Source organism: Zonotrichia leucophrys, chromosome 24, assembly GCF_028769735.1.
Source record: "Zonotrichia leucophrys gambelii isolate GWCS_2022_RI chromosome 24, RI_Zleu_2.0, whole genome shotgun sequence".
Taxonomy (NCBI): Eukaryota; Metazoa; Chordata; class Aves; order Passeriformes; family Passerellidae; genus Zonotrichia; species Zonotrichia leucophrys.
This window is the reverse complement of record NC_088193.1, coordinates 5,853,239-5,876,332: the sequence shown is the minus strand read 5'-3', so window position 1 is coordinate 5,876,332 and position 23,094 is coordinate 5,853,239. Positions and strand designations below refer to the sequence as shown.

Below are 23,094 nucleotides of genomic sequence, written 5' to 3'. Positions count from 1 at the left end.
ACGAGCAACAACCCCCAAATTAGGCACTCTTCCCCAGAATGAGTGACAAACCCCAAAACAGAGCAATTCTCTCCCAAATGGCAGAGATGGAAGCCCCCCTGTCCCTTAATGAGCTATTCCTAAATAATGGGTTGATTTTCTGGGTGATGTTTGCACAATTTTTAGCAGAAAATGGGATCACAGAAAAGTGAAAAAAATGGGAAAAATCCCTGAGAATGGAATTTAATCTGAATTTTGCCCCTCTGATGGTGGCAGCTGCAGCCAGCAGCTCGTTAGCCAGAAGTTTGTGTTTTTTAGAGATCCCAGAATATTCATGAGCCAAGTCAGTGTTTGGAATTTTTTTTTGCTTAAAAACATCATTTTCCTATCAAAAAGCTGCAAAGCACCGCCAGGAGCAAGGGGAGACACAGACACTGGACACCAGTTGCCTAATTAACGTAAGGAATTCTTTATTCCCAGCTGTGCAAAGGGGGGAGTGCGGGGTGGGGCAGCCACGGGGGGGTGACCCTTTGTCCTGGGGTTTGGCCCCGTTTGGAGGCGCCGGGGTGGGAGTGTGGGGGCAGCACCGCGTCAGGTCGGGCAGAGCACTGCAGAGAGAGACAGAGAGAGAGAGAGAGAGGGGCTGGGGCACTGCACGGGGCACCCGGGTGCAGGAAGGCAGGAGGATGCACTGGAATGCAGGAGCGAGCTCAGGGATGCAGGATAATGCATTGGAATAAAGGAGGATGCACTGGAATGCAGGAGCGAGCACAGGGATGCACAGGGATGCAGGATGATGCATTGGAATAAAGGAGGATGCACAGGGATGCAGGAGGATGCACAGGGATGCATAGAGATGCAGGAGGATGCAGGAGGATGTACAAAGATGCATTGGAATGCAGGAGGATGTACTGGAATGCATGAGCAAGCACAAGGATGCACAGGGATGCAAGAGAATGTACAGGAAGGCACAGGGGGTGTGGGGAAGCGTGGAAGTGCATTGGGATGCAGGAGGATGCACAGGGATGCAGGAGGATGCATTGGAATGCAGGAGGATGCACTGGAATGCAGAGGATGCACTGGAATCATGAGCAGCACAGGGATGCACAGGATGCAGGAATGATGCATTGGAATAATGAGGATGCACAGGCATGCACAGGGGTGTGTGGGGAAGCATGGAGGGGCAATTGGGATGCAGGAGGATGCACAGGGATGCAGGAGGATGCAGGAGGATGGACAAGGATGTACAAAGATGCATTGGAATGCAGGAGGATGCACTGGAATGCATGAGCAAGCACAAGGATGCACAGGGGTGGGGGGGGAAGCATGGAGGTGCATTGGGATTCAGGAAGATGCACAGGGATGCAGGAGGGATGCACAAGGATGCAGGAGCATACAGAAGTATGCATGGGGATGCACAAGAATGCAGGAGGATGCACAGGAATGCATTGAAAGATGCATGAGGATGTACTATGATCCATAAGCAAGCACAGGGATGGACAAGGATACAGGAGGATGCACTTGAATGCATGAGGATGCACAAGGATGCATGAGGATGCACTGTGATCCAGGACAATGCACAGGGATGCACAAGGATGCATTAGAATACAGGAGGATGCACAGGGATGCAGGAGGATGCATGAAGATGCATTGCAATGCAGGAGAATGCACTGTGATCCAGGACGATGCACAGGGATGTAGAAGGATGCATTGGAATGCAGGAGGATGCACAGGGATGCAGGAGGATGCACAAGTGTGCACGGGGATGCACAAGAATGCACAGTGCAATGCTGCACGAGTGCACGTGACATGGGTGCATTGGCAGCACGTGATGGACAGGGTGCCAGGGTGCCAGGACCAGGAGAGTGCACAGGGAAGAGGAGTGCACAGTGGCACACACGATGCTGCATGCACAGGGTTTCACGGACAACATGGGCTGCATGGCTGCAGTGATGGACAGTGGGCCAGGGTGCCCAGGGACACAGGAGAGTGCACAGGGACAGCCAGGAGGGCACAGGGACACACGAGTGTGCCCCACATGCACAGGGGTTCAGGAGCAGAAAGGCTGCATGAGTGTGAATGAGGCACCTGGGCACATGAGGATGCAGAAATGCTGCAGGAGGCTGCACATGGGATGCAGCAGGAACAGGAAAGGGCTGCACACACAGAGCAATGCACAGCAGGAACATGAAGGACACACGAGGACTCAGGAGGATGCACAAGAGATGGACAAGAGGGGTGTGGGAGATGCACAGGGATGCACAAGGAGGCCCAGGAGATCCCAGATGGATGGGGATGCCCAAGGGACACACAAAGGATGCAGTGGGAGGCAGGAGGATGCAGAAGGGATCTGTGTTGGCGGCCCAGAGCTGCAGAGGAGCTGAGTGAAGGATGCGCGAGGGGCAGGAACAGGAGCAGGTACCTTTGAGGATGTAATCCGTGAGCAGAGTGGGCACCTTCTCATTCCCCTCCTTCATGGCAAACAGGACTGTGGGGGAGAACAAAGCTGTGAGCCTGGCCCTGCTGCCCCCCAAATGCCCCTTTCCCCCCCAAACCAGCCCCACAGCTGCCATGCAATTTCCCCATACAATTAATGCAGCAGGCCTGGGAACACCCACACAAACAGGACCAAAAAGGAATTCCATCCCCATTAGCCAACCTGTGCCAGTGCAGAATGGGAGTTTTACCCCAAACCAACCCTGATATAAGGAGCATAAACTGGGGGAGGTGTTGGCTGCCAACCAGCTGTGCTGCAGTGATGCAAACCAGGGATTTTCCCCACCAGGTGGGTTTATTGCAATGATGATGCAGTGTGGGTGGTAGCAGCACCTCAAACTGCCCATGCTGCAATGATGCAAAAAATCCCCCAAACTGGTTGTGCTGCAATGATAGCCCAAACTGCAGCCACTGAAGCAAAGCAGAATGTGCCTTTGTGTCCCCAAAACACGTGATGCTGACCCAAACCAGCAGCTTGAATGGATACTCACTGTTGGTGAGCATCTGCAGGTCCTCAACGGAGGGTGGTGAGCCCTTCTTCTCATAGGGAATCACCGTGTTCAGGTACTGCAGAAACAAAAGCCACCCCAAAAACCACCCCAATGGCACAAAGCTGCCTGGGTTTTGCATTGTCTTGAGACAAATTTGTGCAAAAATAGAGTATTTCTGCAAAATTTCTGCAATTGCATTTAATTTGCAGGTATTTTGGGAAATGCTGAACTAACTGGGTGCTGCAAACTCCACCCAAATCCGTCCCTTCTCAGGGAGGACTTTTTGGGGTGAAAACAGGTAATTTTTTCAAGAGGGGTTACCAGGGTGTAGGGGATAGAGCAGGGTTGTAAAATGAAGAAAGATTTTAACGGGGTTGGGGGATGCAGGGGAATGGGGAGTGCAGGGAGGAGGAGTGAAAACAAACAGATTTGGGCAATTTTGGGGGAAAAAGGGCACCTGCTTCTCATTGGTGGTAGGGCCAAAGGTCTGGCGCAGGCCGGAGTGCAGGATGCTGGAGATGCCCTCCATGCTGAAGCGCTGTGGGGACAACCAGGTGTCACCCTGTCACCTCCCAGGACAGCGACATCAGCCTGGCACCTCCCCTGCCACCAGCATCCCCACAACTCCCTGTGGATGCCTCCCACATCCACACCCTGCCCCGATCCCTGCACCCTGCTCCATACCCCCACCCCATATCCCTTTGTGCCCCTGCTCCAAGTGCCCCTGTCCCTGCATTGCCCCTGTCCTGTGTCCTTCCTATGCCCCTCTACCCCATACTGTCACTATTCCCATCCCATCCCCTTATCCCATCCCATCCCATCCCATCCCATCCCATCCCATCCCATCCCATCCCATCCCATCCCATCCCATCCCATCCCATTATCCCATCTCATCCCTCCCATCCCTCATCGCCTTGCCTCCATGTCCCCCTGCCCCACCCTGTCACTATTCCCATCCCATCCCATTATCCCATCCCATTCCATCCCATCGATTGCCTCACCCCCATGTCCTTCTGCCCCACCCTGTCACTATTCCCATCCCATTATCCCATCCCATTATCCCATCCCATCCCATCCCATCCCATCCTGACCCATCCCTCATTGCCTTGCCTCCATGTCCCTCTGCCCAACCTGTCACTATTCTCATCCCATTATCCCATCCCCTTCCATCCCCTTCCATCCCCTTCCATTCCCTCCCATCCCATCCATCCCATCCCATCCCATCCCATCCCATCCCATCCCATCCCATCCCATCCCATCGATTGCCTCACCCCCATGTCCCTCTGCCCCACCCTGTCACTATTCTCATCCCATCCCATTACCCCATCTCATTCCATCCCATTCCATCCCATTATCCCATCCCATCCTATCCATCGCCTTGCCCCCATGTCGCCCTGCCCCACCCTGTCAATATTCCCATCCCATCCCATCCCATCCCATCCCATCCCATCCCATCCCATCCCATCCCATCCCATCCCATCCCTCATCCCCTTGCCCCACCCCGTCCCCACATCCCCCCACTCCCCCCTGGCCCCCGGACCACCCCTCTCCTGTCGGTGTCCCCCCGGTGCCCACCTTTCGGGGCATGCTGCCGCCGCGCTCGGAGCGCGCCCCTTGCAGGCTCAGCCCCTTGTCCCTGCGGCGGCGCCGGGCGGCCTCTCGCTGCTCTCGCTGCTCGCCCTGCACGGCCAGCAGCGCCCCGATGAACGCCGTCTTCACCTCCTTCTCGAAGGCCAGCTCGTCCCGCCGCGCCAGCTGCGCCACCAGCTCGGCCGAGAGCGCCCGGCTCGCCGCCTCCGCCCGGCCCGCGGCCGCCAGCAGCTCCCGCGCCGACAGCCGGCCCAGCCCTGCCCGGGCAGAGAGCCCTGGTGTGCCGGGGCATCCTGAACATCCACCCCAGCCCTGCCCGGGTACAGAGCCCTGCTGACCCGGGATATCCTGAATATCCACCCCAGCCCTGCCCGGGTACAGAGCCCTGCTGTCCCGGGATATCCTGAATATCCACCCCAGCCCTGCCTGGGTAAAGACTGGCTACTGACCCAGGACATCCCAACACCTGGCCCAGCCCTGCCCGGGTACAGACCCCTCGTGTCCCGGGACATCCCCAACAGGGGCTGGAGGGACTTGCAGCCCATCTCGTTCCACCTCCCTGCCATGGCAGGGACACCTCCCACTGTTCCAGGCTGCTCCCAGCCCTCCCCAGCCTGGCCTTGGGCACTGCCAGGGATCCAGGGGCAGCCACAGCTGCTCTGGGCACCCTGTGCCAGGGCTGCCCACCCTCACAGGGAACAATTCCCGATTCCCAATATCCCATCCAGCCCTGCCCTCTGGCAGTGGGAGCCATTCCCTGTGCCCTGTCCCTCCATCCCTTGTCCCCAGTCCCTCTCCAGCTCCCCTGGAGCCCCTTTAGGCCCTGCAAGGGCTCTGAGCTCTCCCCAGAGCCTTCTCTTCCCCAGCTCTCCCAGTTTGTCACCCCAGCAGAGGAGCTGCAGCCTTTGGGGCATCCCCGTGGCTTCCTCTGGACTCGCTGCAGGCAGTGCCATGCATGGGGAAAGGAGGGAATGCCTGGTGCAGTCAGGGACACCCCAGTGCAGTCAGTGAAACACACACTGCAGCCAGTAAAATGCATCTCTGCTCAGCGAGATGGGCTCTGCATTTTCTGAGACAGCAAGAGATAAACCCAGAGTGCAATTACTGATATGCTCAGAGCCATAAACGATGTGCCCAGAGCAATTAAGGGACTTCTGGCACCATTAGTGACATGCGAGGTGCACTCAGTGATACTCACAGTGCAATTAGTGACAGGCAGGCTGTGATTAGTGACATGTATGGTGCAATCAGTGACATGTATGGTGCAATTAGTGACATGTGTGGTGCAATCATTGACATGCATCGTGCAACTGGTGACATGTATGGTGTGATTATGGACATGCATGGTGCAATTGGTGACATGCACAGTGCCATTAGTGACATGGTGTGATTGGTAAGCTGCACAGTGAGATAAAGAGCAGAGCAATGAGTGAAGTGCCTGGGCCTGCTGGTGACACAGCCCACGCCAGCAGTGACAAATCTCACGTGCATGGAACCCCCATGCAGAACACAAAGGCTCCTGGTGACCCCCACGTGCCTTTCCACACCAGAAGCCACATCCCTGTGTTCTTCACAGTTTTTGCCAAGAGCCCTTCTGGCAAAGTCCCAGAGCAAGCCAGCACTGAGGCCTGGAGAGACTCAGTTGTCCAATTTGGTTGGAATTGTCCCCAAAAAGTGACTGGCCTGGGCTTTGCTGGCCGTACCTTCGTGGGAGCAGTTGTTGTTGAGGGCAGGGGAGAAAGCATGCAGCTCCCGCAGCACGATGGGCTCCGTGCCCCCACCACCACCTTTGCCTTCAGCATCAGCCTTGCTTTCTTCCTCCTCCTCCTCATCCTCCTCCTCCTCCTCTTCCTCTTCACCCTCGGGGTCAGCCTCGGGGTCGGGTGAGCTCTGCATGAGCTCCTCCAGCTCCTCGATGACCTGTGGGGCATCAGGGACCTCCATGTGCACCTGCAACTGTCCTGCACCCTGCACCCCACACCTGCAACTGTCCTGCACCCTGCACCCCACACCTGCATCCTTCCTGCACCCTGCACCCCACACCTGCAACTGTCCTGCACCCTGCACCCCACACCTGCAACTGTCCTGCACCCTGCACCCCACACCTGCAACTGTCCTGCACCCTGCACCCCACACCTGCAACTGTCCTGCACCCTGCATCCCACATCCCACACCTGCATCCTTCCTGCACCCTGCACCCCACACCTGCAACTGTCCTGCACCCTGCACCCCACACCTGCAACTGTCCTGCACCCTGCATCCCACATCCCACACCTGCATCCTTCCTGCACCCTGCACCCCTCACATCCTGCACCCACACCTGCAACTGCTCCCTTCATCCTGCACCTGCATCCTCTATCTCCATCCTCCATCTGCATCCTGCTCCCTCCATCCTCCATCCTTATCAGCATTCTGCATCCTCCCCTCCATGCTGCATCTGCATTCTGCTCCCCTCCTCCTGCATCAGCACCTGCATTTACATCCATCTCTACCCTGGCTCCTGCATCTGCATCCCACACTCCCACCCACATCCAAATCCCACATTCCATGGACACTGGGGACCTGCATCCACATCTAAATCTGCATCCTGCACCTGGCTGCATCTGCTCTCTGCACCCACCTCCTCCTCCTGCATCCTGCATCCTGTACTTGCACCTGCACCTGCATTCTCTATCCGGCATCCACACCCTGCTACTGCCTCCACATCCCCCTCACCACATCTGGACCCTGCATCCTGCACCCCACATCTGCACCTTGCATGTGGAACCTGCATCCTGCACCCCACATCTGCACCCTGCACCCCACACCAGCACCTGCAGCTGCATCCATCCCACCTCTGCCCCCCACACTTCCATCCTTCCCCCCACGCCCCCATTTTGTACAGCAGCACCCACAGCCCACCTTCCACATGCACCCAAATCCCTCATCACCCCCACAGCCCACACATCTGCCTACATCCACATTCCAAGTCCACACCCCAAAATGGGATTTGCCTTTTCCTTGTACTTTCAGCTCATGGCCATGGGCTGAGGTGGCCAAGCCTGGCTTTTGGTGCCCCTGGGTACCTGCTCAGCTGTCAGCAGCGGCTCCTCATTGATCCCAGAGTCCTGCTCACTCCTCTCAGTCAGCTCCTCTTCCTCTTCCTCCTCCTCCTCCTTCCCACCGAGCTGCAGGAGACACAGGCTGGGCAGCCTTGGGGGCACCACAGGCCCAGCCTGGTGTGGGCACGGCCCCAGCAGGGACAGAGCCACAGCCCTGGCATGGGGGGACATGGGGACATCGAATGGGACACACTGCATTGAGGGTACTGCATGGAGATGCTGGATGGGGATGTTGGACGGGGCTTTGGGCAGGGACAATGGACAGCACTGCAGGCAGAGGTGTTGCAGGAGATGGATGGAGATGTTGGACAGGTCCTGGATGGAGATGGTAGGATGGAGCTGGATGGAAGAAGGGAGAGTCATGATGGGATGGAGTGGGGTACACCTCGGTGGAGACAGGCAGGGATGTGGAATGGACTGGTGGGGAATGGAGGATTGAGGGAAAAGGTGGGACACGGTGGACGTGGAGGGGAAGGATGGATGGATGGATGGATGAGATGGAGTGGATGGGGATGATGGAGATGGATGGATGGATGGATGGATGGATGGATGGATGGATGGATTTGGATGGATGGATGGATGGGATGGATGGATGGATGGATGGATGGATGGATGGATGGATGGATGGATGGATGGATGGATGGATGGATGATGGATGGATGGATGGATGGATGAGGGATGGATGGATGGATGGATGATGGATGGATGGAGGGATGATGGATGGATGGAGGGATGATGGAGGATGGATGGATGGATGGATGGATGATGGATGGATGGATGGATGAGATGGATGATGGATGGATGGATGGATGGATGGATGGATGGATGGATGGATGGATGGATGGATGGATGATGGATGGATGGATGGATGGATGTGATGATGGATGGATGATGATGGATGGATGGATGGATGGGTGGATGATGGATGGATGGATGGATGATGATGATGGATGGATGGATGGATGGATGGATGGATGGATGGATGGATGGATGGATGGATGATGGAGGGATGATGGATGGATGGATGGATGGATGGATGATGGATGGATGGATGGATGGATGATGGATGGATGGATGGATGATGGATGGATGGATGATGATGGATGATGGATGGATGGATGGATGATGGATGATGATGGATGGATGGATGATGATGGATGGTGATGGATGGAATGGATGGATGGATGGATGATGGATGGATGGATGGATGGATGGATGGATGGATGGATGATGGATGAGGATGGATGGATGATGGATGATGATGATGATGGATGGATGATGGATGGATGGATGGATAGATGGATGGATGATGGATGGATGGATGGATGGATGGATGGATGATGGATGGATGGATGGATGGATATGTAGGGTGAGGAGGCATCTTCTTTTTCCCCACCTTCACCATCTTTTTTCACTTTTTTAGCAGAAAACAACCCAAGGAGGTGATCTTCTCTTCCCCCTTCAGCAACACACCCAAATGGGTTCAATTCCATGGATACTGGGACATTTTTACAACCCCAAAAGCAGCTACTGACAGCACAAACTCACTACAAATGAAAACCCATTTTCTACCCCAAAACCACCCACCCCAATGTGGCATGGAGGCAAACTGGCACAGACCAGGCGCTAAGCCAACCCTTTGTGGGTGGTTTGCAGTGCATGATGGTCACTGAGCCTCGGGGCTGACTGACAGCTGTCAATCACAGCCAGGGGACCCTGTGGGGATGTCACAGCCCTACCTGGGGGTCGGTGCCATCGAGGGCCTCGGTCCCGGGGAGCTGCCAGGGCCGGGGGGAGCCCCGGGGGGCAAAGCCATCAGTGAGAGCGTCCCAGACCCTGCAGGGAGGCGGGTGGTCAGTGCTGATCCCAAAATGCTGCATCTCAGAGACACAGCCCAAAAGTGGCACGCCAAAATGCTGCAAAACACCCTGAAATGCAGCCCAGAAATATCCCAAAATGCAGCCCAGAAACTTCCTGAATGCAGCTCAGAAATAACCCAAAATGCAGCCCTGAAACTTCCTGAATGCAGCCCAGAAAAATCCCAAAATGCAGCTCAGAAATATCCCAAAATGCAGCCCAGAAATAACCCAAAATGTAGCCCAGAAACTTCCTGAAATGCAGCCCAGAAATCTCCCAAAATGCAGCCCAGAAATATCCCAAAATGCAGCCCAGAAATATCCCAAATGCAGCCCAGAAACATCCCAAAATGCAGCCCAAAAATATCCCAAAATGCAGCCCAGAAATATTCCGAAATTCAGCCCTGAAACATCCCAAAATGCAGCCCAGGAACACCCTGAAATGCAGCCCAGAAATATCCCAAAATGACCTCCAAAAATCCCCAAACACCGCTGAGATGCCTGAAACATCCCAAACCACCCCAAATGATATCCCAGAAAACCCCAAATGCTGTCCTAGAAGACCCCAAAGCTTCTCAAAACAGCATCATGAAATCCTGCCCTGAAATACCCCAAAGTACCCCAAAATGCTTCCCCAGCACCTGAGATGCCCCCTAAATGTAATTTTGAAATGCCGCTATCAAAACACTCCCAAAGGCCACAGCAGTGCCCCAAAATGTCTCTAAATGTCCCCAAATGCCACTCAAAAACATCACCACCCTGAAGCAGCACAAAACACCCCAAAATTCTGTCCTGGAATATTCCAAACTGTCCCCAAATGCTCTTCTGAAACACCCCCAAAATGCCACCCTGTCATGTTCCAACCACCCACTCCCCTCACTGAAATACCCAGAAATCCCAAAATGTCACTTTTCAACCCCTAGAAATACCCTAAAACACCTTCTTAAAATAGTGACCAAAAGAGGAGAAAATAGAGAAGGAAAAGAGGGGAAAGAGGGAAAAAAAGGAAAAGGGGAAAAGAGGAGAAATGAGAAAAAAAAGGGGTAAAGAAGAAGATGGAAAAAGGGCAAAAAGGGGGAAAAGGGGAAGAAGTGGGAGAAGGAAAATTTGGGTAAAAGGGGAGAAGTAGAAGAAAAAATGAGAAAGAGGGAAAAGAAGAAAAATGGAGAAAGAGGAACAAAAGGGAAGAAGGAGATAATAGGGAATAGAAAAAGAGCCAAAAGAGGGAAAAAGGAAAAATCAGGAGAAAAGATAAATAGGGAAAAAGAGAAAATGTAGGAAAAAAGGGAGAATGAAGGGGAAAATGGAGAAAAGGGCAAGGAAAGCAGAGAAAGGGAAGAAATGGAGGAGAAAGACAAAAAATGGGAAAAAATAGCTGAAAAGTGGCAACATTGAGAAAAAGGCCAAAAATGGGAGAAAAGGTCAAAAATAGGGAGAAAGGCACAGAAAGAAATTAGAAATTTTCTCCCCATCTCAGGCAAGACCCCCATTTTCCCACCAGAAATGGGTTCAGTCCAATTGGTGCCTCAAAATCACCCCAAAACCATTTGTCCCTTTTCCAGCCCCAAAACTGCTCCTTTTTGGGATTTATTCTATTTCCCTTTTCACCAGGGCTGAATTCCCTTTGGAATTACAGATTTCACAAATGAACATACAAAAAATCAAAAAATGCAGATGCCAAACCTTAAATACTTATTTTTTAAACAAAGCACTGCAAATTAGTAATTATTCCCTCAAATTTGATTTTTTTTTTTTCTCTGCTCTTAAAGGACCAGCAGGCCAAGACCAGCAGTGATTTCTGAGTTAATTATGGCAAGAAATGGTTAAAAACTCTGGAAATGCATTGCCTGTGAGGCCATGGCCCCTCCCCCAGCCTGCACACAGGGCTCATTCAAAGAAGACTGAAAAAAAAAGCCCTGTTTTGCCCAAAGTGACCCAAAAAAGACACAATAAGTGGCACAAAGCGGCGACAGCGCGGCAGCCCCGGCGCGCAGCCAAGCTGCATTTTGCTCTCAAAAACCACGAATTTGACAAATTGCAAAAATCACTGCAGCCTCAGTGGGTTTGGGGGGAAAAAATTCAAACACAAACCAGCAGATTTGGGGCTTTTTTGGGTTGAATGTAACTCCTTTGCCTGGTGAGAATGAGGGTTAATGATTTTGGAATAATCCAAATTAAGCAGACAAAAAATCCACTAGAAATGTGAGAGTGTGAATCATCAGGAGGAAAAAGGCCAAGGATTTGCAGGAAAAGAAATGGCATTTTGGAACAAAACAAGGTTTTTAATGAAACTGTAGGATTTAACACAAAGGCACAATAATAACTGGGGAGCCTGGGGGGACTTGGCCGTCCCCTAGCGTGGTACAGAGGGGGTCTACTCACCCCTTACTCAAGGTTTATGTTCAACCCCTGGGGCTTTCCTTGCACAGACAGAGCTTTGGCTCCTTGCAGTGTGGCACGGGACACGCTGCTCTTCCTCCTCATAGGCTGCTACTCCAGGGACCTCACACAGCTACTCCCAGGATCCTACACAGCTACTCCAAGGAGCTGTATGATCACAGCACAGTCCAGGTGCTGATTTGCATTTGATAGGCTCATAGAAGAGCACAAAGAGGTCCAACAGGCCGTGGGGGGGGTGTTACTCATAAGATACTACACCACTACTCTGAAGTGCTACACAGCCATGCTGTGTGCACGCTCTGGGAAAGGGGAGTGTTTATTGACCATGACAGGATGCGTGCAGGCTCGAGGGTGGCCTACTTATAGGATGCTACACAGCTACTCAAAAGATACTACAGGCACACTCAAAAGATACTATGCAGCTACTAAAAAGATGCTACACAGCTATTGCACGCTGCTGCACTGTGCTGTGATGCCAGGAGCCGAGCTGCACGTGGGCTGTACCTTGCAAGGCAGCACGCAGACCCTTACTCACAGGATACTACAGGGAGTATGGCTCGGAGCACGGCCGTGCTGCGGTGCTGGGAGGTTGCCTGCCCTGTGGGGGGGCTCAGGGTGGGAAGAGGCCCCAGGAGCAGGGGGGTTCACTCACTCCTCGTCCTGCAGGCGCTCCTCCTCCTCCTGCGCCTGCAGCCGGCCCCGCACGGGCGCCAGGCCCTCGGTGGCGGCGTCGTAGTTGCGGAAGCACACGGTGAGCTTCTCGTCAAACTCCTGCACCAGGTCCTCCATGGACTTGAAGCTCATCATCTCGGCAGAGAAGCTCTCCAGCTCGGCCAGCGCGGGGTCCGCGGGGCGCGGCGGGGACCCCCCATCGTCCGCGGGCCCCTCCTCGAACTCCTCCTCCAGGCTGACCAGCGGCGCCTCCATCCCTCGCACGGCTCTGCTGCTGCTGCTGCTGCTGCTGCCTTAGCTGCAGGGACAGGCACCGTCAGGAACCGGGCTACTAGCAGCTTACAACAGCCAGCAGCCCATCGGGCACCGGGCTACTAACAGCTTCCAACAGCCAGCAACCCGTCAGGCACTGGGCTACAAACAGGTTACAACACCCAGCAACCTGTCAGGCACTGGGCTACAAACAGGTTACAACATCCAGCTCCCCATTCCCTCAGGTTACAACATCCAGCTCCCTGTTCCCTCACTAGGCTACTAACAGCTTACAACACCCAGCTGCCCGTTCCCTCACCAGGCTACTAACAGCTTACAACACCCAGCTCCCCATTCCCTCAGGTTACAACACCCAGCTCCCTGTTCCATTCCCTCACCAGGCTACTAACAGCTCCCTGTTCCCTCACCAGGCTTCTAACAGCTTACAACACCCAGCTCTTTGTTCCCTCAGATTACAATACCCAGCTCCCTGTTCTGTTCCCTCACCAGGCTACTAACAGGTTACAACACCCAGCTGCCTGTTCCCTTAGGTTACAACACCCAGCTCCCCATTCTCTTAGCTGCTGCCAGGGCTGTTATACAACCAACAGTATCTCTGTAGTATCCTGGTAGTATCCCAACAGGATGTGCTACCTTCAGAAGAAATATTCCGATATTGTGGCACTACTCTAGTGGTAATTTCATAGTTGCAACAAAGTGTTCATAGTGGTCCAAGCAGCTCAGTGCTGCCCTGGCAGTAGGTAAGAAATGTCACACCACTGTCCATTTCCCTGGAGTGGGAGTATCCTAGCTGTATCCTCACACCATATTGTCAGATTATGCCCTTTTCTGACCCAGAGATGGGTAACTGAGAGATGTTTTAAAAACTTTTATTCTATTTTCAGTCTCATGTGAAGGGTGAGACAATACAGATGTTATAATTCACAACATCACAATCAGAAACCAACTAATTACAATAATTTCCTAATCACAATACACCATAAACTTTTCTTGGCCTATCAGCTTTAGCCACCTCTCAGTTACCCCATCTCTGAGGCAGAAAAGGTTTTAATCTCACATTATATCACTGCTAAGCAAGTGGCCTGAAAGTATCAGCAATGTGCTGCCAGTACCCCAAAAATGTGAGTGTTGCCCTGATGGCATCCCAGAATTATCCTACCATGACCTTTGCTAGTGCCCTTGTGTAGCATCTTGGAAGCATCCTACAGATAAGTGCACTTTACTCCTGAGAGTATCCTACTGCAAACTGACCCTGTCGTGGAGCATCTACTGCAAACTGACCCCTGTCCTGCAAGTGTCCTACCACAAATGACCCTGTTCTGAAGCATCCACTGCAAACTGACCATCTGAGAAATCCTACTGACCCCTGTCCTGGAATATCCTACTGCAAACTGACCCCTGTCCTGAGAGTATCCTACTGCAAACTGACCCCTGTCCTGAGAGCATCCCACTGCAAACTGACCCATCCTTGAGAATATCCTACTGACCCCTGTCCTGGAGCATCCTACTGCAAACTGACCCCTGTCCTGGAATATCCTACTGCAAACTGACCCCTGTCCTGAGAGCATCCCACTGCAAACTGACCCATCCTGAAAATATCCTACTGCAAACTGTCCTGGAATACCCTACTCCAAACTGACCCCTGTCCTGGAGCATCCTACTCCAACCCGACCCCTGGCCTGAGAATATCCTACTGACCCCTGTCCTGGAATATCCTACTCCAAACTGACCCATCCTGAGAATATCCCACTGCAAACTGACCCCTGTCCTGGAGCATCCTACTGCAAACTGACCCCTGTCCTGAGAGTGTCCTACTGCAAACTGACCCCTGTCCTGGAGTATCCTACTCCAAACTGACCCCTGTCCTGGAGCATCCTACTGACCTCTGTCCTGAGAATATCCCACTGCAAACTGACCCCTGTCCTGGAGCATCCTACTCCAAACTGACCCCTGGCCTGAGAATATCCTACTGCAAACTGTCCTGGAGTGTCCTACTCCAAACTGACCCCTGTCCTGAGAGTGTCCTACTGCAAACTGACCTGTCCTGAGAGCACCCCACTGCAAACTGACCCCTGTCCTGGAGTGTCCTACTGCAAACTGACCCCTGTCCTGAGAATATCCCACTGCAAATTGACCCCTGTCCTGGAGCATCCTACTCCAAACCGACCCCTGGCCTGAGAATATCCTACTGACCCTGTCCTGAGAGTGTCCCACTGCAAACTGACCCCTGTCCTGGAGCACCTCGGGAGCTCTGTGATAATATCCTGGTAATGTTGTATCCTAGCAATGACCCTGTAGTATCTTAGTAGTGCCTCATTAGTAATACTCATTAGCATTAGCAATGCATTTACAATTAGCCAAGGGATATTTTGGTGTGTTATCCTGATAACATCTTGGCAACATCCCAATAGTACCTTTGTGCTACACTGAGAGTATCCTAGTAGTAGCTCAGCATTGAGTAGCTCAGCATTGTCATGATGTTGTACTAGCACAGGCAGAAATATCCTAATTCTGTCAGGAGCATCCCAAGAGCACCCTGGTGCCCTGATAGTATCACAGTAGTAGATAAGGAGTGTGCTGATAGGATCCCAGTAGTAGTGTAATGGGATCCAGCTGTTATCCTCAGTGTGTAGGTGCTGCTGTGGTGTTATCCAGGTATTTTACTGCCCTGTAACCACACTGAAAACAACCTGAACGTATCTTGGGAGGAACCTTGTGTGAGCTGCTCCAGTGGTCCCTTCATATGAGTACCTCAGTATCTTAGTAGCAGCCTGATAGTACCTTAGTGGAGCTTTTACAGCACCCCAGTGGCATCCACAGAGTATCCTGAGAGTAGCTTAGTGCCACTCTGCAAGTGCCTCACTGCTGTCTGCAGCCTGTCCACATCCTAGTAAACTCATGACATCCCAGCAGCACCTGAGAGCATCTCAGCTGTGTCTTGGTAATATTTCACTACTCCCTCAGGAGATTACTGAGAATATCCTAGCAGCATCCTAGCAGCAGCCCCAGAGGAAGCAATGAGTAACTCAGTAGTAAGCCAGGAGCAGCCCAGCACAGGTGTCAGCACCCCAGCTCACACCCCAGCCCTGGCCATGTTCCCTGGGAAAGGCAGCACAAACATCACAGCTCTGGGGAAAACCTGCCCTGAAAGGGTTTCCAGTCACACACCCCATGCACGTGTGCCCCACTGGTGCCCCGAGCCCTGCAGCACACGCCCTGTGCATGCACACCCTGCACGTGTGCGCTGCAGGGGAGCCCAGCCCTGCACACACCTGCAGCACACACAGACACACAGACACACAGACACACAGACACACACACATGACAGGGCCTGGTGCTCCCTGTGAACACGCATGCCATGCACAGAGACATGCAAAGCACACACACAGAGCAGTGCATGCGTGCACAGAGTGTCTGCAGATAGGTGCATGCATGCTGCAGTGGTGCACCTGAGCTGGGCTGCACACACGTCCACCCCCACGTGCCCCAGTGCATGCACACCCTGTCCCATGAAAGCCTTTGCACTCACACATCCCCACATGTGCAAGCATGCACACCTCTGCAAGCACACCCCCCCAACAGTGCAATGCTGTACACACACACACAGAGTGCACCCCAGTGCATGCCTGTATCCCCTTGCACACATTGTGCACTGCTGTGCACTTGTGCATTCCCACACATGCACCACGGCCCTCACAGCAGCAGCTCCAGGCCCCACACACACCTACACACAGCTGCACCTCCATGTGCCTCTGCAGCTGCACACGCACACCTGCACACGCGCACACATCTGCACAGACACAGCCCTGCACGCACATCTGGACATGTTCACATCTGCACACACACACATCTGTGTGCACACACATCTGCGCACACACGCACATCTGGACACACACACGCACATCCCTTGCACACACATCTGCATGCACACATCCCTTGCACACACGCATATCCCTTGCACATACGCACAGCCCTGCACACATGCATCTGCACACACACATCCCTTGCACGCATGCGCACACATCTGGACCCGCAGACGCACATCCCTTGCACACACATCTGGACATGCGCGTGCACACCCCTCGCACACACGCTCAGCCCTCGCACACACGCACATCCCTCGCACACATATCTGCACACGCACACCCCTCGCACACTCGCTGCGCGCACACGCACACAAACACTCGCGCACGGACCCGCCCTCGCCGCGCTCGCCGCCCCTCCCTGCGCCGCCCCGCAGGCGCCCCCCCCGCGTCCCCAGGACCCCCCAGGCCGCCCCCGCAGCGTGCGAGCGCAGCGCGCTCCCCGCACGGCCCCGCACGGCCGCTGACAGCGGCGCGGCCCCGGCCCCGCTCCCCGGCCCTGCCCGCAGCGTCAGCCCGCGGTGCGCCCCAACCCGACACCCCCGCAACACCCCCGTGCGACCCCCATAAGGACAGCATCGCCCCCCATGCAAGGAGAGCATCGCCCCCCCTGTAAGGACAGCATCGCCCCCCATGAAAGGACAGCATCGCCCCCCCTGTAAGGACAGCATCGCCCCCCATAAAATGACAGCATCGCCCCTGCTTCCCCCGAACCCCGCACTCTTCATTGCCTCCCCAGCCCCGCACCCCCCTGCAGCCCCCCCAGCCCCACACCCCCTTAAGCCCCCCAGCTCCGCATCCACCTGCAGCCCCCCTACAGCCCCCCTGAAGCCCCCCGGCCCCGCACCCACCTGCAGCCCCGCATCCTCCGCTCCGCGCCGGGGGGTGCTACTCCCGCACTGCGCAGGCGCGGGGGAGGACCGGTGACGTCACCGCGAAGGGGGATGCGGATGGTGGTCAAGGGAGCCGTGACGTCATCGCTCACCCCGGGGGGGCTCCGTCCTTTTATCTGTCCCCAAAAATCCCTTTGAACCCCCCCTCTGTCCATCCATCATTTATACACGCGGGTCTGTGTGTCCCTGACACCGAGGGAGAAAGGGAAAACATCATTGAAACCATGGAAATGACAATGGGAATTTATAGAGAGGAAATAGAAAAAAAGATTACATAAAGGTCGAGTCATATACCCGAAGATTTTTGCTTTTCTAAAATAAAACAATTAAAAATTATAAAACAAAAATAAAGGGAAATTAGAAAATAAAAATCCTTTTTCATCTCAAAAAAAATAAAATAGTAATCACAAGAAATGAACAGGTTTTTATAATAATTTTACTTCAGCTTTAGCTTTTAAAATTTAATAGCAAGTTTAAAAATTGCTTTAGATGAATGTTGTCATGTATGCTGGGGGGTTGGGTTTTTTTCTTTTCTTTCCTGTTTTTGGGGTTTTTTTTGTTTTGGTTTGGTTTGGTTTTGGGGTTTTTTTGTTTGCTTTGGTTTTGGGTTTTTGTTTTGTTTTGTTTTTGTTCTTGTTTTTTGTTTTTGTTTTAATCTGTGTTTAGCTCACAGCCAAGTGGAATATGTGGGCTTAAGCTCAGTTTCCCAGATCTCTGCTGCCTGCAGCTGCCTGCTCCTTCTCCATGCTGGTTTTCCATGCAGCAGAACAGGAGAAAGGTTTCTCCTCTGGCTCATGGCTTCAAGTTGTTAATATTAAGGAAAAAAACCTGAAAAGAGTCTGTGGAATGGTTGTTGTTAAGTTTGATGAAATTTTGCCAAGTCCTGGCTGGAGCCCCGCGTGCTTTGGCTCGGTGCCGGAGAAATCCTCGAATGCCAGAAAGGTTTGGGCTGGGAAGGACAAGGACCCTAAAGCTCAATTTGTTCTCAGACTTGGACCAAGTTGCTCCAAGCCCCATTAAACCTGGCCCTGAACATTTCAGGGCATGGAGAAGCTTCTGTGGGATGCCCATGCCAGGCCTGCTCACCCTCACAGGCTGGATTTCTTCCCAAAATCCCATCCAGCCCTGCCCTCTGTCATTCCCTTGGTTCTGTCCCTCCAGACCCTCACCCCAAGTCCCTTGGGTGGTGCATGTCATGTTAGCCAGGCAGGATCAGTTCTTCTCACACCTGAAACCACAAACTGACAAAATAATGACAAAATCCTGCTCAGGGGACAAAATAATGACAATATTCTGATCAGGGGACCAGAGGAGGAAACGCTTGGCCAAACAATGAACGACACTGTCCAGCATTTACAGGAATGAAATTTTCACATTCCCGACTCAACACAGCAAGGACCAAGACAGGAGAGTGCACTTTTAGGTACTGATGATTGGGATCTCTTCTGTTCTGTTATTTTTCACTTATATTCTCACATTCATCTCTCCTTATTGGTGAAAGTGGAATGGATAAAACTGAAGGGGACGTAGCTCATTTTGGAGTGTCTGCCCTGTATCACTGTCTCAAACTCAGCCCACACTGCAGCTGGGCCTTTGGGAGGATTCTGGAACTCATCCCGACCCAGCTCCTCCCCAGCAGCTGCCTCTCACTTTGCCCCCTGCCTGCCTGGGCACCAGGGAGCTCCTGGAGCTTTTCCCAGTGTCACAGGCACTGCTGGGGTGCACTGCCTGTGCCTCTGCCCCAGTGTGGGAAATGGATTGGTAGAAAATTGTGGCTTACAGTGTTTTGCAATTAGGAAATAGTCGGCTTCCGATTGTGATGGTGTGATTGTAACATCGGTATTGTCTCACCCTTCTCATGAGACTGAAAATGGAATAAAAGTTTTTAAAACGCCTCTCAGTTGCCCCATTCTGGGTCAGAAAAGGGCTCGATCCGACACTCGTCCACAGCAGGAAGGGCACAAAGATTCAGCTCCAAATGGGATGGATACAGGGATGGATACAGCCCAGAGGAGGTGCCAAGGGGCCGGATGGCTCCAGCCAGCTGGGGAATGTGCCCATGAGCAGCTCACTGAGCCGCTGGGGAGAATGCTGCCCCCAGGCTTCCCTGCTCCTGCTCCTCGTGTCTCCCTGTGTCGGCCTCTGTGTGTTCCCCTGTGTCCCCGCTGTGTCTCCCCTGTGTCCCCGCTGTATCCCTCCCGTGTCTCCCCGGTATCCCCCCTGTGTCCCCGCTGTATCCTCGCCGCGTCCCCGTTGTGTACCCCCCATGTCCCCGCCGTGTCCCTCCTCTGTGTCTCCCCCTCATACCCCCGCTGTACTCCCCCTGGTGTCCCCGCCGTGTCCCCGTTGTGTGTGTTCCCCGCCGTGCCTCCTTCCCGCTGTATCCCCTCTGTGTCCCCACGTGTCCCGTTGTGTCCCAGCTTACCGCCGTGTCCTTCCCCGTGCCCCCCGTGTCCCCGTGTCCCTCTCTCTCTGCTCCGTTGTGTCCAGTTGTGTCCCCCCCGTGTCCCCGCTGTGTCCCCCGTGTCCCCCGTTGTGGTTCCCGCCATGTCCCTCCCTGTCTCGCTGTATCCCGTGTGTCCCCGTTGTCCCAGCTATATCCGCCGTGTCCTTCCCCGTGTCCTCCTCTTCTGTTCGTTGTGTCCCCCCCTGTCCCTTGTGTCCCCGCTGTATCCCCGCTGTGTCCCCGCTGTGTCCCAGCTATATCCCCGCCGTGTCCTTCCCCGTGTCCCCCGTGTCCCCCTCTCTTTCCGTTTCCCCCGTGTCCTTGTGTCCCGTTGTCCCGTTCCCCCCGTTCCGTGTCCCCCCGTGTCCCCGTTGTGTCCCCGCCCTCCCGGGGCTCTCCGGCCGCGTCCCCCCGAGCTCCGGGCAGTTCCCACGCTCGCGGCTGCCGCCGAGCGGCCAAAGCGCGGAACTGCAGCCCGGTGCCCCCGCCGGCAGCAGCGGCCGAGCCCCGGCACCGGCCCGGAGGAGCTGCCGGGACACCCCGGCCGAGCTCCATGAACAGCCTTGTCCCCATCTTTTCCGTCCTCCCTCGCTCTGCCCGTGGCTATTTCTCATTTGCCAGCTCTTTGTTTTTCTGTCCAGCTCTCAGATAACCATTTTTGCATTCTTCCCTGTAGCCCCGTGGTATTTCTGCTGTCTCTCTCTGTGGTATGGTGTCACTGTTCCTTCTGGACCCTGTAGCATGCCACAAGGGTATTTCTTTCACCATCTTTATCCTGTACCCTGTATCTCACTTTGAATTCCTCCTCCTCTGCTCCATCACCTGTAGCTGTTGCCTGTGCAAAGAGAAGTCTCAGCGTTTCTCCTGGGCTTTCACACGGAAAAAAACTTTAAAAATTGTGGAAATAAAAGGGAAAATCTTGGAGAAAACTTAGAGATAAAGTGGAGAAATGTGGAAATGAAGAGGGGAAACTTGAAAGAGAAAAACCAGAAATAAAAGGAGCCTTGGAGATAAAAAGTGGGAGATGTTGGAAATAAAGTGGGGGACTTGGAAATAAAAAGAGGAAAGTGAAGAAAGTGGAGCACTAGAAAATAAGGGGTAAAGCTTGGAAAGGTGTAAAATTTGGAAATAAAGGGGGAAATGGGAATTAGAGGAGAAAAATTGAAAAGTGAAGGACAAAAGTGAAGAGGAGAAAATTGGACAACAAACTTTATAGAGAAAATAAAGTAGAAAACCTTGGGGACAAAGTGGAAAAACTCAGAAACAAAGAACACTGCCAGGAAAGCCAGCTCCTCACCTGAAGGGGCTGCTGGATGGCACAAGGACGCCCCAACTTCCCAGAGAAATGGGGACAGAAACTCTGGAGAAGGTTTTCCTCACCTGAGGAACCAGGGTGATGATGTCTTGCAAGCATGAAACAAGTTTTGGATGTTTTTAAACTCAAGGAAGTTTTTCTAAGCCTTCTGATATTTACATTCTTGTAACAAACTTTCTCACACACTTTCTATAAATAACTGATTGTTTTGCATTCTTTTATGGAGGAGGAATTTGATGCACTGTTGGTTTGTCCAGTGTCATTGGAGAGGTGGCACTGTCACCCTCCAATCCACTGTCATTTTGGAAATCTATAAATTTGGAGTCAGAAATTAAAAGCTCTCTTTTTTTGCCTTGGAAAATCCAGTGTCAGCATCTTGCTGTTAAATAATCTCACTGTGGATCCTCATGGCACTTTCCATCAAGGGTTTTATTAAAAATAGGAAACATAGGAGTCCAGTTTCCCCCATTTTGGCTGCAGGCCCCAGAAGCTTTCCCCGTGCCACAGCTCAACTCCCACAGCCTTGGCCGTGGGGATGCTGCTGTGCTGGGCTGCTGCTGCTGCTGCAGGGAGCTGGTGGCCGTAGGGTGACAGGGTGGCACAATGGGGGTGGCCAGGGGGTGTGTGGGCTGGTGGCCCTGGCCCCTGGCCACTGCCCAGGACACAGGTGGCTGGGCTGGGGAGCAGGGCCAGTGTGGTGGGGCCCGGCTGCTTCACCTGCAGGATGATCCTCTGCGGCACCTGGAGAGGGTGAAAAATAACACAAAAAAAAAAAGAAAAAAACACCCTAAATCTGGTGGTTTTTAACCCACAAACTGCTTGAGGTTGGTGGGAATTCATGAGGAGGAAGGGATTCTCCGGCCCTGCCACCAGATGGTACAAGGAAGGACAAGAAGGGTCAGATTTGAGGATCTTTGAGGGTTTTCCAAACTTGAGGGCTCCAGGATTTGAAGAAGGTGCTGCAGAGCTTTCCCTCGCAGGGTCTGAACCCCACAAATGGGGGTGTGTGCCCCAAACCCACAAACTGGGGATCTCCGGAGGGAGGTGAAGATTGAGCCAAAGAAAAGCTCAAGTATTGGGATCTTTGTCCCCATTCTTCTTCCCCCTTCCCAGAAGAAAGAGCTAAAGAAACAGGACTAAAATAATAAGACTAAAAGAAATAGGAATAAAAGATACAGAATTAAAAGAATTAGCAAAATTAAAATCCAGAGGAATTAAAAAAAATCCCACAGAAATGGGACTAAACAAACTAAAAAAAAACCAGTAAGCCAGAACTTCAAACCACAGAGCTACAAAAGTGTGTTGGGAGAGGATGGAAGTGACCCTGGAGAGGATGGAAGTGGCCTTGGAGAGGATGGAATTGGCCTTGAAGAGGACTGAGTGACCTGAGGGATGGAAGTGGCCTGGGAGAGGGTGGAAGTGGCTCTAGAGAGGGTGGAAGTGGCCTTGGAGAGGGTGGAAGTGGCTTTGGAGGGGATGGAGGTGGTTTTGGAGAGGTGGAAGTGGCCCCAGAAGGATGGAAGTGGCCCTGGAGAGGATGGAAGTGGCTTTGGAGAGGATGGAAGTGGCCTTGGAGTGGATGGAAGTGGCTTTGGAGGGGATGGAGGTGGCCTTGGAGAGGTGGAAGTGGCCGCGGAGAGGATGCAAGGGGTCTGGGAGAGGATGGAAATGGCTTTGGAGAGGATGGAAGTGGCCCCAGAGGGGATGGAAGTGGCCCCG

At 53.4% G+C, this 23,094-nt stretch overlaps 1 protein-coding gene across 1 annotated transcript; it reads right to left on the bottom strand.

Annotated features, from left to right (window-relative positions):
- Nucleotides 1–424: 424 nt before the first annotated feature.
- Nucleotides 425–17,711, bottom strand: FEZ1 (fasciculation and elongation protein zeta 1). The gene is made up of 10 exons (XM_064731947.1): nt 17,573–17,711; nt 12,566–12,883; nt 9,397–9,493; nt 7,622–7,723; nt 6,260–6,476; nt 4,542–4,813; nt 3,424–3,504; nt 2,967–3,042; nt 2,402–2,467; nt 425–587 (listed from the first exon to the last, which is right to left on the bottom strand). Exons 2-10 carry the CDS (start codon nt 12,838–12,840, stop codon nt 571–573), a joined length of 1,203 nt encoding a protein of 400 aa, XP_064588017.1. The 5' UTR covers nt 12,841–12,883; nt 17,573–17,711; the 3' UTR covers nt 425–570.
- Between the last annotated feature and the right edge of the window lie 5,383 nt (nt 17,712–23,094).

Bases quoted from the DNA above. Each gene is read 5' to 3' on its own strand.
- FEZ1 (XM_064731947.1), bottom strand. From the start codon at position 12,840: ATGGAGGCGCCGCTGGTCAGCCTGGAGGAGGAGTTCGAGGAGGGGCCC. The intron at 7,724-9,396 runs GTAGGGCTGTGA...TGTCTCCTGCAG, and splicing joins TCGATGGCACCGACCCCCAG to CTCGGTGGGAAGGAGGAGGA. The intron at 3,043-3,423 runs GTGCCCTTTTTC...TTGTTTCTGCAG, and splicing joins CTACCACCAATGAGAAGCAG to TACCTGAACACGGTGATTCC.